Source organism: Nanorana parkeri, unplaced genomic scaffold, assembly GCF_000935625.1.
Source record: "Nanorana parkeri isolate BGI_ZX_2015 unplaced genomic scaffold, ASM93562v1 scaffold2051, whole genome shotgun sequence".
NCBI lineage: Eukaryota > Metazoa > Chordata > Amphibia > Anura > Dicroglossidae > Nanorana > Nanorana parkeri.
In genome coordinates, this window is record NW_017308319.1 from 53,038 (window position 1) to 68,151 (window position 15,114).

The 15,114-nt window shown below is 43.3% G+C and overlaps 2 protein-coding genes and 1 long non-coding RNA gene across 4 annotated transcripts in view; 2 read left to right on the plus strand and 1 right to left on the minus strand.

The window, feature by feature from the left end:
* The window catches only part of LOC108800511, a 20,169-nt gene extending 18,438 nt beyond the window's left edge, over positions 1-1,731 (plus strand). Inside the window, exon 3 of the long non-coding RNA XR_001942105.1 lies at positions 1,721-1,731. This is a non-coding gene — a long non-coding RNA (uncharacterized LOC108800511). The remainder of the gene's footprint in view (positions 1-1,720) is intronic.
* Positions 1-3,307, minus strand: part of SLC35E4 (solute carrier family 35 member E4) — a 19,491-nt gene extending 16,184 nt beyond the window's left edge. Inside the window, exons 1-3 of one of the 2 annotated variants that reach the window (XM_018572498.1) lie at positions 3,221-3,307; positions 1,227-1,302; positions 309-1,106 (exon numbers count right to left, since the gene is read on the minus strand). In XM_018572498.1, coding sequence (XP_018428000.1) covers positions 309-942 — 634 coding nt within the window. In that variant the 5' untranslated portion in view covers positions 943-1,106; positions 1,227-1,302; positions 3,221-3,307. Of the gene's footprint in view, positions 1-308; positions 1,107-1,226; positions 1,813-3,220 lie in introns of both variants that reach the window. The other variant, XM_018572497.1, reaches the window with a different exon arrangement.
* A 6,787-nt stretch (positions 3,308-10,094) lies between these two features.
* The window catches only part of LOC108800508 (P2X purinoceptor 6-like), a 31,194-nt gene continuing 26,174 nt past the window's right edge, over positions 10,095-15,114 (plus strand). Inside the window, exons 1-2 of the mRNA XM_018572494.1 lie at positions 10,095-10,228; positions 14,276-14,429. Coding sequence (XP_018427996.1) covers positions 10,095-10,228; positions 14,276-14,429 — 288 coding nt within the window. The remainder of the gene's footprint in view (positions 10,229-14,275; positions 14,430-15,114) is intronic.

Consider the following 15,114-nt stretch of genomic DNA (forward strand, 5'->3'; position numbering starts at 1 on the left):
ATGAGAGACCCCAGAGAGTGTGTGGGGGGGGGGGGGGGGGGGCTGGCAGGTTGGCAAGATTCTGCTCTCCTTAGAAAATAGCTTAGATTTCTGTGCATCTGTTGTGAAATTTAAAGATGAATTTCTCCACAATGCCTCTAGCTACAGAGGTGAATGGGACATGTATTAAACTAGTGCTTTATCAGAATATGTAAATATTTTAGTGTACATTTAAGTCTGGGCACATGTTCAATTTAAATGCCAGCGAATAAAAGAACACAAAATAATAAAGAATAGTGACAGAATTATATTTAGGTAAAATGACTTACTCTGCTGAATGGACTTCACCCCCCTGAGAAAAGTTGAGGCAAAAAGGTAGATGCATCCTGTCTGATCGAACTGCACCTCTCCAATAATACTAAAGCAAGCTCCCAAGCAAATGGGTATCATGGCAGTGTACTTAAAGGCATGATGTTTGGAACCCAGGAACAGTTTAGAAAGAACCAGGGTAAAAATAGGAGTTGTGGTATAGATCATCTGTGCAAAAGAAAGCTGAACACAGCTCAGTCCAAGATTCCCAAAGGCAATGCTGGAGCAGAAGGTCAAACTCATGAGGAACACTTTAAATCGTGCGCTGGTACTCAGCGTCTGCTCTTCCTCACTGTTTACAGGTACCAATCCAAACCTGAGGATGGGATAGTCTAACAGGATAGCAGTTAGCATGTGAAGGGAGGACAGCAACAAAGGATACCTGAAGTTGTAAACAGTGAATATCCATTTGTTTAGGCTAGAGATGGTTGTACCGGTCACTAACCAGACAATCACTGCCGCGACTAGGTAGAGTTTGGTGGTACAACTTTTCTGAGGTGGCTCTTCTTGTTTGCTGTGTATGATAGAAGGAGGAGACGCTCTATCAGTAGCTTCCATTTCAACCTCATCTTTCCTGCTGGATGCTAAGCACATGAGACTTTTCAGCAGTCCTGTACTCTTTAAAGACTTCAAAGACCTCCAGATAGGGAAAACTCAGGTCATCCCTGGGGCTCTTCTCAAAACACAACAATGGCTTCTTCACTTGTCACCACCGATCAGCGTCTTCTCAAAAATATTGTCTTTCATTTAACCGAAGCCTGTGCTGCATATAAGAAACATTGTTAACCTGTCAGACAGCAGAGCTGTACGTGAACACAAGACATCAATCACAGCCCACTCTAAGCCTCCGGCTACAACAGAAGAAGAAGCACCCCTACCTTGACTGTTGTCCTAGATTCCAGTCCTTCAGGCAGACTCTACTTCAGCCATTGTTCACCTTCACTCGTCCTCAGGCTAGAACAAAGCAAGTGTCAGGCTTACTATTGGCGCAGCAGACATGTTTCAGTGAATCAGTCCCCAGGAGCTGAGTGTAAACATCTGATCTAGTGCTGATGATGATGATGATGATGTGAGCAGTGATCTGAACTCCTCCTTCCCAAACCTTACGCCATGCACTCACCGCCACAGCTGCTGTGTATGCAGTAGAGAGGCTGGAGGATCGCAACACTCATTCAGCACTAAACACAGGCACTTTACACATAACAACCCTCCATTAATCACGGTGTCATAGCAACATAATACTCCCCAGAACATAACAGAGCATTCATGTCTGCCTGTGCCGGGGATGATTCATGAGCCGGCTGACGAACACGCTGTCTCCTTCCTGTGTTTTCCTTCCATGGATGTCAAACGAGGAAGTAATTGTGGAGAGAATGCAAAGGACTGGCACAGCACAGCCCTGCCTCCACTGGCAGGCACATCCCATCCCTGACATGTCACCTTTCCAAATTTAGACCCCGTGCCCTGGAAAAACAAACAGTTTGTGAAAAGCGATCCCTCCTAATGTAGCACAGAGAAAGACATGTGGTTAGACTGTCACCTATCAGTACATCACCATCATCATTTCACTGCCATGGCACCATAGTGCCAGCCTTTGGGGGTCATGCACACGGCTGTATAAACAAAGCTACACTTTTATCTTTTCATCACCATCATCATTTTACTGCCATGGCACCATAGTGCCAACCTTTGGGGGTCATGCACACAGCCGTATAAAAAAGTTGCACTTTCATCAGTACATCACCATCGTCCTTTCACTGCCATGACACTATAATGCCAGCCTTTGGGGGTCATACACACAGCTGTATAAAAAAAAGCTGCACTTTTATCTGTACATCACCATCATCATTTCACTGCCATGGCACCATAGTGCCAACCTTTGGGGGCATGCATAACAGCCGTATAAAGAAACTACACTTTTATCAGAACAGCATTTTTATTTTGTTTTTTCTATGGGTCCATGCCCACAGTGTGTAAAGATTATTATGAAACAGGATTTGTATAGTGCCATCAGTTTGTGCAGCGCTTTACAATATGCACATGGCCGTACATAAACAGAATGGCCGTACATAAACAGAATGCAAACAGAACACAGGTACAGTGTATATTGTTTTTAATGACGCCATGCACACAGGTGCAAAAATGTGCTCTACGTTCAGATCCATAACGCAAAATTGAAAAATCTGCATCTGAGGACATACATTTTACGCATGTACATGTCTAATTGGATGTTTACGCATGTATTTACAAATGTGTAAGTGCATAAATGAAATCGGAACAGGAAAACAGAGCAGGAGGAATGCTCCTCAAAGGTTACAATCACTAAACTTGCGCTGTGTTCATGTCCGTGAGACCAAAATAGAAAAGTCTGCATCTGAGGTCAGTCATTTACACGTGTAAACATATAGAACCATGTAAACGCATGTACATGCATACGAATGTAAATGTATTAGAATGGAAGTAGAATTTTATGCTTGAAGTGTTGTACGGATGTTTATGTGTGTACATGTGTGTAACCTCAAGGACTTTACAGACCAATTCATGTGTTTTCTTTATTTCATGCAGGAAACATCTGCCAGGCATCTCCTGCATAGATGATCAGTATTTCATTACGCCCATGTGTATGAGCCCTAGGGGATTTTCCTGATCACTATATTTCTTGTAAAAACCATGGTCATCATGTCTGATGTTTTCACCTTCTATAAATACTGTTACATTTTTTACACATATATATATATATATATATAAATATATATATATATATTACACATACTGTCCATACACTATAAGAACCAATGCATGTTATCTAACAAAGCCTCCAGCTAGCACTAAATAAATAGTGACCTGATTACGTACTATAGGAAAAGGATACCTGCATCTGGACGTGCGTTTATATCTTCGCACATCTTTGCAGCAGCAACTCCACCAGCATATCACAGTGCTACGTACACATATATAAAGGGGAAATAATGATGTCCGGCTAACAATAAACAGCGGTGGCTCAGGTCATATTACGCAGAATGCACCGTGCACTCTCTGGATTGGCTGACAACCCTGCCACTCACATCTCGACTTCACTAATCAATAAGCGAGGTGATGAGAGGCGTGGCCGCGTCGAGGACTGGATTCAGAATCATTTAAATGATTGGTTTGTCTCTTTGAAGGGGCGGGGTTATCTAAGCTAAACGCTGGACCAACGATAACGCCCTGCTGTTGCTAAGAATGTTGTTGCTAGGGGCTGCGACTTATTGGCAGGGACATGTGATGTGTTGCTATGGAGAGGCTGGGCATGGGATGCTTGCGGCTTCCTGGCTGAAACCTGTAATACAGGGTGGGGAACGTAGGAAATATTTTGGTTGGGAGTAGATGAAGAGTGAAGAATCTTGTGTAGGCGAGGGGCGTACAGTAGCCGTTTATGAAGTGTTACGGAGAACGAACACTTTAGCCTATCCTTGTTTTCCGTCAATATTAGTTCTTTTCATATGTGCTGTATGCCTTGAACTGTAATGTAGAAATAAATCGTTGATTATGAATATATTTATATATACAGGAAGTCAGTCAATCATACTATGCTTTCTAAATAAAAGTGCATTAAGAACCATGCTTTTAAAGGAACATGTGCTTAAATGGTAAAAGGCTCCATGCACACAAGAATTAGGGCCTCATGCACACTAAGCTTTTAAGGCTGTGACACACTGCATGCGGAGCGGTGGTGCGCGGACCTTCGTGTGCAGCCTGTCATGTAATTTTCACTCCGACACGTCAGCTTGTGAGAAAAATGTCATCTTCAACCAATCGGCTTGCGCCTGCAAACCCGCGCATCAGGATGCGTTGTTACGCGCAAGGTGATTGGCTGAAAATGCAGTCTTTCATCTGGCTGCGCTCAGCTCACACACTGCAGGCAAACCTCCATGCCTGACGGCTTTGCTTTGCATTGCACGGCTTCACATGCAGTTTGTCACGGGATTTGCTGCGGATTCCTGCGGTAAGAACCAGCGGACCCAGGTGGTTCTGTACACATGGAGCCACTGTGCCCATGCAAGTGAATAACAGGCTGACAGCGGCTACACCTGTTCACGTGTGTCCGCACCGCAGGTGATTGTACATGGAACAGTTACCTGCAGTTCAGGATAGATTCTTGTCCCTTTACGCGGTTAAATGCATGTAAACGCAGCTAAACTCGGGAACATCTAAACACAGGAAAAAGTGATCTGGGAAGCATAAAAGTTGTTTTTATTTGTGCATTGGGTGTAAAGCTGAACTCCGGGCACAAAAACATTTATTTAAATATAGACTTTGGGTGCACTAAATGTCTTTGCAAGCCTTGTTGTTACCTTGTAAAAGAAGCAGTGACATTATCACTGTGATGCATATAGAGGCCTCACCCACTACAGGCTGCATTCGGACTACAGAAGGGGGCAGATACAAGACCAGTCACCCTGCACAAGGAGAGAGATCAGTAGTGACCAGTCTTTATTACAGGAAGCTCCTGCACAGAGGTAAAGGTTCACACTGGATTACTGCCCAGATCTGGAAGAAATACACAAAGCACACCAGGATTCAAGTATGAATACACAAGATTCTTGTATTTAGACAATATTTACTTATCCTAAAGTTCAGCTTTTAAGAGAACCTGTCACTTTGAAACCACACTTCAGGCTGCAGTGTGTAAGTACCTTTTGTTCTCCCTCTGATAAGGACAACCTGTGTAGGAATACAGTGGGCAAAGAATAGTGATCCTTGCTCAGACCTGCTTAGTCATATGTTGATGAGAAAGTGTGCCCAACCTCTGTAGCTGCAGCAGGGGTGTCCCGTGGCCGGGTGTAACCGGGAGCAGAGACCGGGTGACACCCCGTTGTGATGTTATCGCGCATGCGTGGTCATCTAATTAACGCCTGCCAGCGGCCATCTTGGTGATGGGCGCCAGCAGGAAGAGGAGGGGACGTTCAACCGGCGGCATGAGGGATGCCACCGGGTCTCCTTCTCTCTCCTGACACTGTCGGGTTCTCAGTCCACGACCAAGTGCCAGACTTTTTAGAGGGGGTGACACCAAAATGACTGACAGTCATTTTGGTGTCACCCCTCCAATGGTATCACCCGGGTGCGGCCCACACATCCCGCACCCCCCTTGTGACGCCACTGAGTTGCAGGCACTGTGGAGTAATTTATACTGAATTATCACAACAGGCACTAAAGTTGTAGCTCCTCTCCCTTATGTTGACTAAGGGAGAGGAGGTGACAGTCATAAACGTCTTGGTGCCTGTGCAGAGTTTAGCACTGGCACTGTCCACTTCTCTCTCTGCATCATGTGCTGTCCTGAGGGCTGTGATTGGCCATAGAGCATGTCACTTGACATCTACTCCTCCTGCCCTCTGTTGTCTAGCAATATCTGTCCATCTTGCTTGCTATGCCCTATACTTGTGTCATTTGGTATCTCTGCAACCTCTCATTGCTCTATGCCTTATCCTCTTCTGTATGGTTGCATCTCTGTGGTCTTGCCCCCAGTAAGGTAACTATAGCCCTAGCAGCCTAAGTGGCTGCTATGGGACCTGGGAATGGGAAGGGACCCCATTAGGGAGGCTACTGAGGCAAATTAAACTATGAAGTCTGCAATGTAGAAGAGCTGACATCAGGCGCACAGGAAGGAGTCATAAGGATCTTTGTTAGACCCTTTGGTTTATCTGCAGTATGAAGCATTTGTTTAACTGTCTCAGCAGTGTAGACTTCTTGCCCTCAGAACTTCTGCTACAGCCCCAACCAACACTGAAATAACCCCATATGCCTAAAACAGTCTTACTGAGGCATCAAAAATCCCAGAGTGTTTCCTCACTAGCAGCCTGATAACCGATAAGACAGTTGTGGTTTGTAGCTCTGCAAAAAAAAAACTTGCGTTAGAACCTTGGTTCTCAACTGGTGGGTTGTGACCCAAAAGTGGGTCGCGACCCCATGTTCAGTGGGTCGCCACACGCCTTCCACTTGTGTAGGTGAGAGGCTCCTCTGCCTCCCCCTAGTGCAGCACTGTTGGTTCTCGCACCAAGCAGCTATTCAAATTATGTCCGAGTGTCAGATTGAGGTGGGATGGGGCTATGGCCACGAGGGAGCTTCATCCATACGTGCGTTGCTTACATTTCCCTTACGTGCTCTGTAGAGGTGCCTGGACCGGAGTGACGTCACATTCTGGCTCCCGGCACCTCTACAGTGCACGCAAGGGAGCTGTACAAGCAATGCACATATGGATGGATCTCCATCACAGCACAGCAGCCCACACTGGACCCCAGGCTGAGGATCCACTTCAGTTCTTGTGAGGTAGGGAGACTGGGTGGACCTACCGTGTGTTTTGGTTGGGGAGGTGTGTTGTGTTGCCATTCATCTCAATGGCACCCCAAACGCACCTCCCACCCACAGTTCGATTGCCCGCACCTGAATGCGCAGTGGCGCAATTCCGTGCATTCCATTGCCGTGCGACTTGGGTCACGACTTAATGACCGAGGACAAATGTGGGTCCTGAAGTTACACAGGTTGAGAACCACTGCGTTAGAAGACATTTGCATTGAGGTTACAGAGCATTTGTGTGTACAAGCACTAACAATTACACCAATCAGCCATAACATTATGACCACCCGCCTAATATTGAGTAGGCCCCCCTTTTGCCATCAAAACAGCCCTGACCCATTGAGGTATGGACTCTACTAGACCTCTGTAGGTATACTGTGGCATCTGGTACCAAGCCGTCGGTAGCAGATCTTTTAGGTTTTGTAAATTGCGAGGTGGAGCCTCCATGGATTAGATTTGTTTCCCTAGCATATACCACAGATGCTCGATTGGATGGAGATCTGCAGATTTTGGCGTCCAAATCAACATTTCAAACTCAAACCATTCTTGAACCATTTATGCAGTGTGGCAGGGCGCACTATCCCGCTGAAAGAGACCAATGCCATCAGGGAATGCTGTTTCCGTGAAGGGGTGTAATTGGTCAGCAGCAATATTTAGGTAGGTAGTACGTATAAAAGTAACATTCACATGAATGGCATTGGCAGGACCCAGGGTTTCTTAGCAGAACATTGCCTAAAGCATCACACTGCCTCTGCCAGCTTGCCTTCTTCCCATAGTGCATACTGGTGCCATCTTTCCCCAGGTAAGCAACACACACGCACCTGGCTATACACATTAAAAGACCACTTTCTTCCATTGCTCCGTTGTCCAGTTCTGATGCTCCCCTGCGCATTGTAGGCTCTTTGGGTGGTGGACAAGGGTCAGCATGGGCATCCTGACAAGTCTGTGGTTACGTAGGCCCATATGCAATAATTTTTCAGTAGCTACAGTAGCTCTTCTATTATATCAGACTACACGGGCCAGCCTTCATTCCCCACATACATCAATGAGCCTTAGCCACCCATGACCCTGTTGCCGGTTCACCGGTTTTCCTTCCTTGGACCACTTTTGATAGGTCTTGACCACTGCAGACCGGGAACATCCCACAAGAGCTGCAGTTTTGAAGTTGATCTGACCCAGACCTCTAGCAATCATAATTTAGCCCTTGCCAAAGTTGCACAAATCCTTATGCTTGCCCATTTTTTCTGCTTCTAACACAACAACTTCAGGGACAAAATGGTCACTTGCTGCCTAATATATCCCACCAACTTCCAGACACCATTGTAACAAGATAATCAATGTTATTCACTTCACCTATCAGTGCTCATAATGTTATGGCTGATCGGAGTACAGTATATAATCATTAGAATAGCCTGATAATTAAATGATTGCTACAACTGTGGTTTTTTGCTTTTTTTGTTACTCACTGCTAGACAACCTCTCTAGCACGTGCCTCCTGCGAGGGTAGGAGAGCTTAGAATTTACACAAAATGTCCTCAAATCCGATATGACAAAAAAGATTGGTGAGCTAATGACAACAGAGCAGTTAACTGGAAAATTAAGGGCAGAAATGTATTTCCAGCTCTCTCTTTCCTCACCACTTCCTCAGTCATCGTAAAGTGACAGCACTCCCTCCACAGCCGCCGGCCTCAGCCTCATTTCTCCTGTGCAGCTCTGTGCATGGCCGAGCGACTCAAGATGGAGAGCGGAGGATCGGTAAATATCTGTGATATTTACCAATCCTCGGTGTGCAGCACAAATGCTAGAGTGATTAGGTGATCACTGCAATGTTTGTAAACAACTGGGGATAGTACTATGTGTCCCCGGTTACGAATGAACAGGAAGTGCTTTACATCCTGTTCATTCATGAATTTATGAATGGGTAGTAGCCCTCAGTATAGAGGCTTCTCCCCATTCATAACCGGATGATAGTAAATATTTTACTATCTCCGGTTTCTGAATTAATGAGAAGCCTCTGTACTGAGTGCTTTCCATTCATTTAGAACAGAGTCCCCCAACAGTAAAAAAAATTAAAAAAAATAACCACAAATAACAAAAAAGAAATAAAAAGAAAAAAAACCCCACACAACACACGCACACATATAAGTCACGTTCAAAAACTAAGAATTTGTTTTGGACAAAATTAACGGAAACTAAAAATGTTTTAATTAGTTTTGTCAAACTAAAATAATTTTTTATACTATTTTGGATTTGGCCACCGGCGCGTACTGCACATGTGCGCCGCCATCCTGGAGACGGGCACATGATGTCACATGACAGCACAAGTGCACGGCGTCAGGTGACTCCACACACCTGCTGGGGCAGCAGAATTTTCTGTTCTTGCCTCGGGCTCAAAAGGAGCTAGCTACAGCTCTGGTTATGTCCCTGCTTGCACCCCTTCCTCTCATATGTGGCCATGTCTGTGCTGTTCCCCAATGCTCCCCTTTCCTTTATCTTTGTAGCCTTCACAGATTACATTTTGTATCATCAAACTCCTCTGTGGCAATGCCACTTTACTGTGTGGTTGTGTCACTGCACACTCTTTCTGCTCCCCTTCCCTATATTGCCATGCCTCTCACTGGTTTGCTCTCATATGTGGCCGTGCCCCTGCACCCTCTCTCTGCTCCACCCTCCTGCGATGTCTCATCGTACTTTCTCCTATGTGTCTCTGGAGCCTTTCCTTAACAATCCGCCCTTGGTTGTACATCACTAATAGATGTGAGTGGCTAGCCCCTCACTTCTCCATCAATGTGTCCTCCATCAGGTGTGCTTGCACATGCTCCTGCCATCTACTGGATGATATGTAGTGTGGTCATGCTACAGATGCACACCTGACCTTAATGAGTAAGGCTAAAAATGGGATCAGAGCACTCAGTGCTTGATCAGATATGTCTGTTTCTTGACCTGTCAGGCTGCTTATGTGTACTTGGATCCGCTTACCTCCTACATTTCCCACTGTTATTGGCAAGTGTCTCCATCTGTTTTCAGCTCATCCTTATATACCTGTTACTAGTTATGACTCTAGGTTTCTGACCAGTTTCTGCACTGTTTTTGGTTTCTGCTCTATCTTCCATATGCCCCAAACGTCTGGGTTTTTTTTTCTGCCTTCCCTGATCATTGGCTCATTTCTTATATGTTTATAGGCCTTAGTGCACTTTCACAGATATTCAATTCACAGGGTGAATGGTTCTGCAAATTATTTTAAATAGTCAAGTTGCAAATTGTCAGATGTAATAAACCTAAATTGCCTTAATATTTGGTAGAATCTCAGCTCTGCGTCCTTGAAATGTGGTGACCACAGATACAGCGAGACTGTCCCTTTAACTTAGTGAAGAGCAGGGAAACAGCAGAGTCATTCTGTGCATTGAGCAGTAATGGAAGCAGCTTGTACCAAATCTTTTCCACCCATCTTAGATTACAAGACAGAGAAATACGTGCTGACAAAGAACAGGAAGGTTGGAGTGTTTCTTCGCCTGCTTCATCTGGGCATTTTATGTTATATTATTGGGTGAGTTATATATGATTTTCTAACACAAGCAGCTAGAGGATGTGAGAAGGAGAACTCCATAAAAGACAATGGGCTACAATAGTGAAGAGTATGGATGTAGCAGTAATTGATTTGGCTTGATAGCAAAGAGCAAAGTGACATTGTGACTGTAATTTTTAACTCTTGGAAAATGCAAGTATAGTCTTTAGAGCTCTACATTGACGCTGTATATTAGCTATTAATTCTGAATGGTTCTAGTGATGTAGCTAGGTGCCCAAACAAATACCCAGGGCAATGAGAGCTATTATTCTAGGATGACTTTCTGTCCCCACTCAAGGCAACATGACAAAATTGCACCATGATGGGTTTTCCTATTGTGCTTCGTAATGTGCCGGAGTGCATGCACTGTAGTATTAATGGTGACACTTACAGAGAAACCTGCACTTTAATAATTCTTTCCCATTCATGAAAACACACAAAGATAACCAAACATTATACTTGGAGCCTAACACTACCACATGAACTTTACCTAGTGAATACACTTAAAACAAGCATGCACATTGTGCAATGAGCACAGTAGGTTTGCCAACTCATCTCTTTTATTAGACACATATGAATTGTCTTCTGAGAATGTAACCATTGACCAAATTGAATTAAACTGAATAGCTGTTAAAGCCAAATAGCTTTAACAGCTAAATACACATTTCATCTATTCATTCCTGACAGACAGCACAGCGAGGTGCATGACTACATTTGTATCCACTGCACCTAAGCAGTACAGCTTGGTCATTAAATTCCCTGCAGCTTGCTGATTGTAGGATGAAGAAGCATTGCCATACTGGTGAAGCTATCACTCTTCTTAGGACCACTTTATACCAGTCTATTGTAGCCCTATGCTCATTCAACGTGCAGTATATGTGCTTCTGTGTGTTAAAGTACGCTACAACACAAGTGATTGGCTATTATGAAGAATTACTTAAAGGAGAACTATGAGGTAAGTGCTTTTCACTCACTTCATAGTTCTAGCCGGCCTGTGACAATGAGACTGTCACAGGTTGGCTCAGTAGATCGGGAGGTGAGCTACAGCTCGCGGTATACTGAGCCTAGGGTGACGGGAGGACGATAGTGTGTGTCCTCCCATTACCCTAAGGAGAACTATGGGGAAAAGCCTTAACCCCATAGTTCTCCTTTAATGCTGATGTTTACACAATGTTACCAAATATATATGGGGTTCAAATAACTTTCAGATATTCCAACTGGTTGCTACAAAATTTCAGGACTTGGTTGATGTCTGCACAGGTCTATTTCAGAGTTTTCTAGTTAAAACATCTTTCGTGTAGGCTGCTATATAAAGAAAATATTCACTCTTGCTGGATTCCAAATTGGTAAGCATTTTGACATATCACCAAAACGCAATGGGGGGAATTTATCATAGCAATTGCTAGTGTTTGAGCTTGCATATAGTCGCATAGGATATATTTGTGCCAGATTTATGTTGCTAGTGTAATGTTGTTCATAAATGAGATTAAATAGACTCCAAAGAAGACTCCAAAGACTCCAAAGAAGACTCGTAATTCCAGGCAAAAAGCTTAACTGTCGCTTCTTGAAGACGTGGTCATGGGGACTTCTTAAGTAGCGATTTTTTGTTAGGTGAAGCGTCCGTTTCAGAGAGCCGCAGGAAGAGCGCAGATTTAAACAGTTGCGAACTGAGAGAGAAAGAAAGAGAGAGATAGGAAAAGAAAAAAAACGCACAAACAAAACAAGATCTTCTCGCCTCTCCCTCTCTCTTCCCTTATCTTTTGCTTTCTTATCCTCTTTTGTCTTTTTTATTTTATTTTATTTTAATATACTAATGAGTTGCTTTCTCTCCTGGGTTGGTCTTTGGAAAGGCCATCACATATCCCCTCTATAGGCAATGAACCCCAGCAGGTACCCTCCTAAGGGTACAAGGGTCGAGAATTTTTTCCGATAAGCCTAAAGGGGATAATTGTTTGTATGGGTATTTTTTTTTTTGTTTTGTTTTTTTCTGTTGGTGTTTTTTATTTATATTTTTGTATTGTTTTGTTGGTCCTCTTTGTCTTTTTCTTCCCTCTTTCTTTTTTCTTAGTTTATTCTTTGAGTCCGCAGGGGTGGTCCACCCTATATTCCGCTATGGTCCAACATCTGGAAAATTTGCCTTGCTAAAAATGTCTCATTTCGCTCGTTGCTGGTGATAGGAGACCCCGAGGGACAATATTTATTATTGAAAGGACAAAATCGATTGAGCTCCTTCCTGCCATCCTATATTCATTAGGGGTAGGCAAGGTCCCGATCAAATTAGAAGGGCCATTGATATTATCACCTTATTGCAGTCAGGGTGGTATGGAGGGCAATCACAATCTGGGCTTCCGTTGTCTATAGACTTACAAAAAGCCTTTGATTCAGTGTCTTGGCAATACCTTTTCCAGCTGCTTGAGAAATGGGGCTTTGGCCCCCTCTTTCTGAATACGTTGCGGGCCTTATACACCACTCCATCAGCACAACTTAGGCTACAGGGCCACATCTCTGATTCCATAGCTATCTCTAAAGGCACACGTCAAGGTTGTCCACTTTCCCCACTGCTTTTTGCATTAGCGATAGAACCCCTAGCGATTGCGATCGTTGCTAATGTTAATATTAAGGGAGTGGGTTGTGGTAGGCAGGAGCATAAGTGTGCTTTATTTGCGGATGACTTGCTCCTGATTGTCACTTCACCCTTGACCACACTTCCTAATGTTCTGGCATTGTTGACTCAATTTGCGGGGGTATCTGGATTGCGGGTCAATGCATCCAAATCATTGGCTCTTAATATCAACATCCCTCAGGAAGTGTGGTCTCGGTTGTCGGAACATTTTGATTTTACCTGGTCCACGGAGGCTTTGCAATATCTAGGGATTAAACTTACAACTGTCTTTTTACAACTATATAAGAAAAACGATATACCCCTGTTTCACCAACTCCGGGAGGATATGTCTCGGTGGGACTCCTGTAAACTTGTTGGCAGCCAAAATAACCATAGCTAGGGCTTGAAAAACCCCAACAATTCCATTCCACTTGGTTAAACAAAAAATGTCGTGGATTATGGTCCATGAGAAACTTCACAGCATCCTCCAAGATACTAAAAAAAGCTTTGAATTGACCTGGACCCCCTGGTTGTTATATACAGGGGTGCTGGAAACCGGGTAATTTCCATTGAACAATCTTTCTGGAATTTTTCTCTGGGGACTATGTTTAATGTTTAAGTAGATGTTGGGCTATTTGATCGGGGATGGAGCTACTCTTTTCGGACTCTTAAGCTGTTCTTCGTCCTTTAGCATCTATTTCCTTTTCCTTTTTTTGTCTGTCTTTTTTTTTTTTTTTTCATTATGCTCGTACACATGAGCTGTTTAGTGCATTGATGTTGGACAGAAAGTCTTCTATTTATATAGATAAGGAGGAGATCATAACAAATGTTTGCTGCAGACATAGGCGGATCCCTATGCCAGATATTCCTCTCAGACTGTTTTGAGTTTTGTTTTTGCTGATGGGGGATAAATTGGCAAGAATAGGGTGATAGATATGATCTGTTTTACAGAACTATTATATATTGAGTGTATGGCTTCTAGTGATCCCACCCCCCCTACTACTTGACTATGCTAATGTGGAAGAATCTGAAATGCAATTGTATGCTATACTGATTGTGCATCATGTGCTATTTTATTGTTTTTTTCTATTTTAGAAAATTAATAAAATACTTAATACTTAATAAAAGTAAACAGTTGCGAACTTTCGAAAAACACATGCAAAACAGGCGCAATCTGGAAAATAGTGCAAGCTCTGGTCAAAATGGGCACACATGTTAAAAGGAGCGGCTAAACAGATTTGCACATTAAAAAAAAGATCTAAGAGGCTAAAACAGTCGCAATTGCTTTGATAAATTCCCCCCTATGTCTGTCCTTTATTTAGACAAGGTGTTTTTATCACCTGCAATTTCCTTCAGTAAATATATACAATCATAACCATTTATTATATGATATGTCCTGATAGAGTGTATTTTATTTCATTGAAAAGGTGGGTGTTTATTATAAAGAAGGGATATCAAGAAAGTGATTCTGATCCTCACTCTTCTGTTATAACAAAGCTCAAAGGATCTTCAATTACTAAAGACCCCCAGGAATATCAGCAAAGTTTGTGGGATGTGGTAGACTTTGTAAAGCCTTCTCAGGTAAGCTTTTCTTTTATCTAACATTCAGCCAGTTCATATTACTCCCAAAGTATGTACCCCTTTATAATAGCCAGTGTTTACCAAATACCTGCAGCTGTGGGGCCTCAAGTACCCTTTGGAATAAGTAAATTTATTACCAGTGTATAAGGGTTCTGAGTTCTACCGGTATATAAGGTTTTCGGGTTCTACTACCAGTGTATAAGGGTTCAGAGTTTTATCGGTGTATATCGGTTTGGAGTACTACTGGTGTATAATGATTCAGAGTACTACTGGTGTATACGTGTTTGGAGTATTACCAGTGTATATCAGTTTGGAGTACTACTGCTGGATAAGGGTTTGGGGTACTACCGGTGTATAAGGGTTTGGAGTACTACCGGTGTATAAGGGTTTGGAGTACTACTGGAGTATAAGGGTTTGGGGTACTACCAGAGTATAAGGGTTCTGAGTATTACCAGTGGATAAGGGTTCAGGGTACTACCACTGTATAATAGGTTGGAGTTCTACCAGTGTATAAAGGTTTAGAGTACTACGGGGAGTATAAGGTTTCAGAGTACTATCGGTGTACTAGGCGTACTACTAAGGTAAAAGGGTTGTTGGAGGGACTCTCCATACATATGTAACCACCCTGTCATAAACAGGAATGTCTATTTAAATTTAGTTGTTGTAAGATTGTAATCAGTCTGAT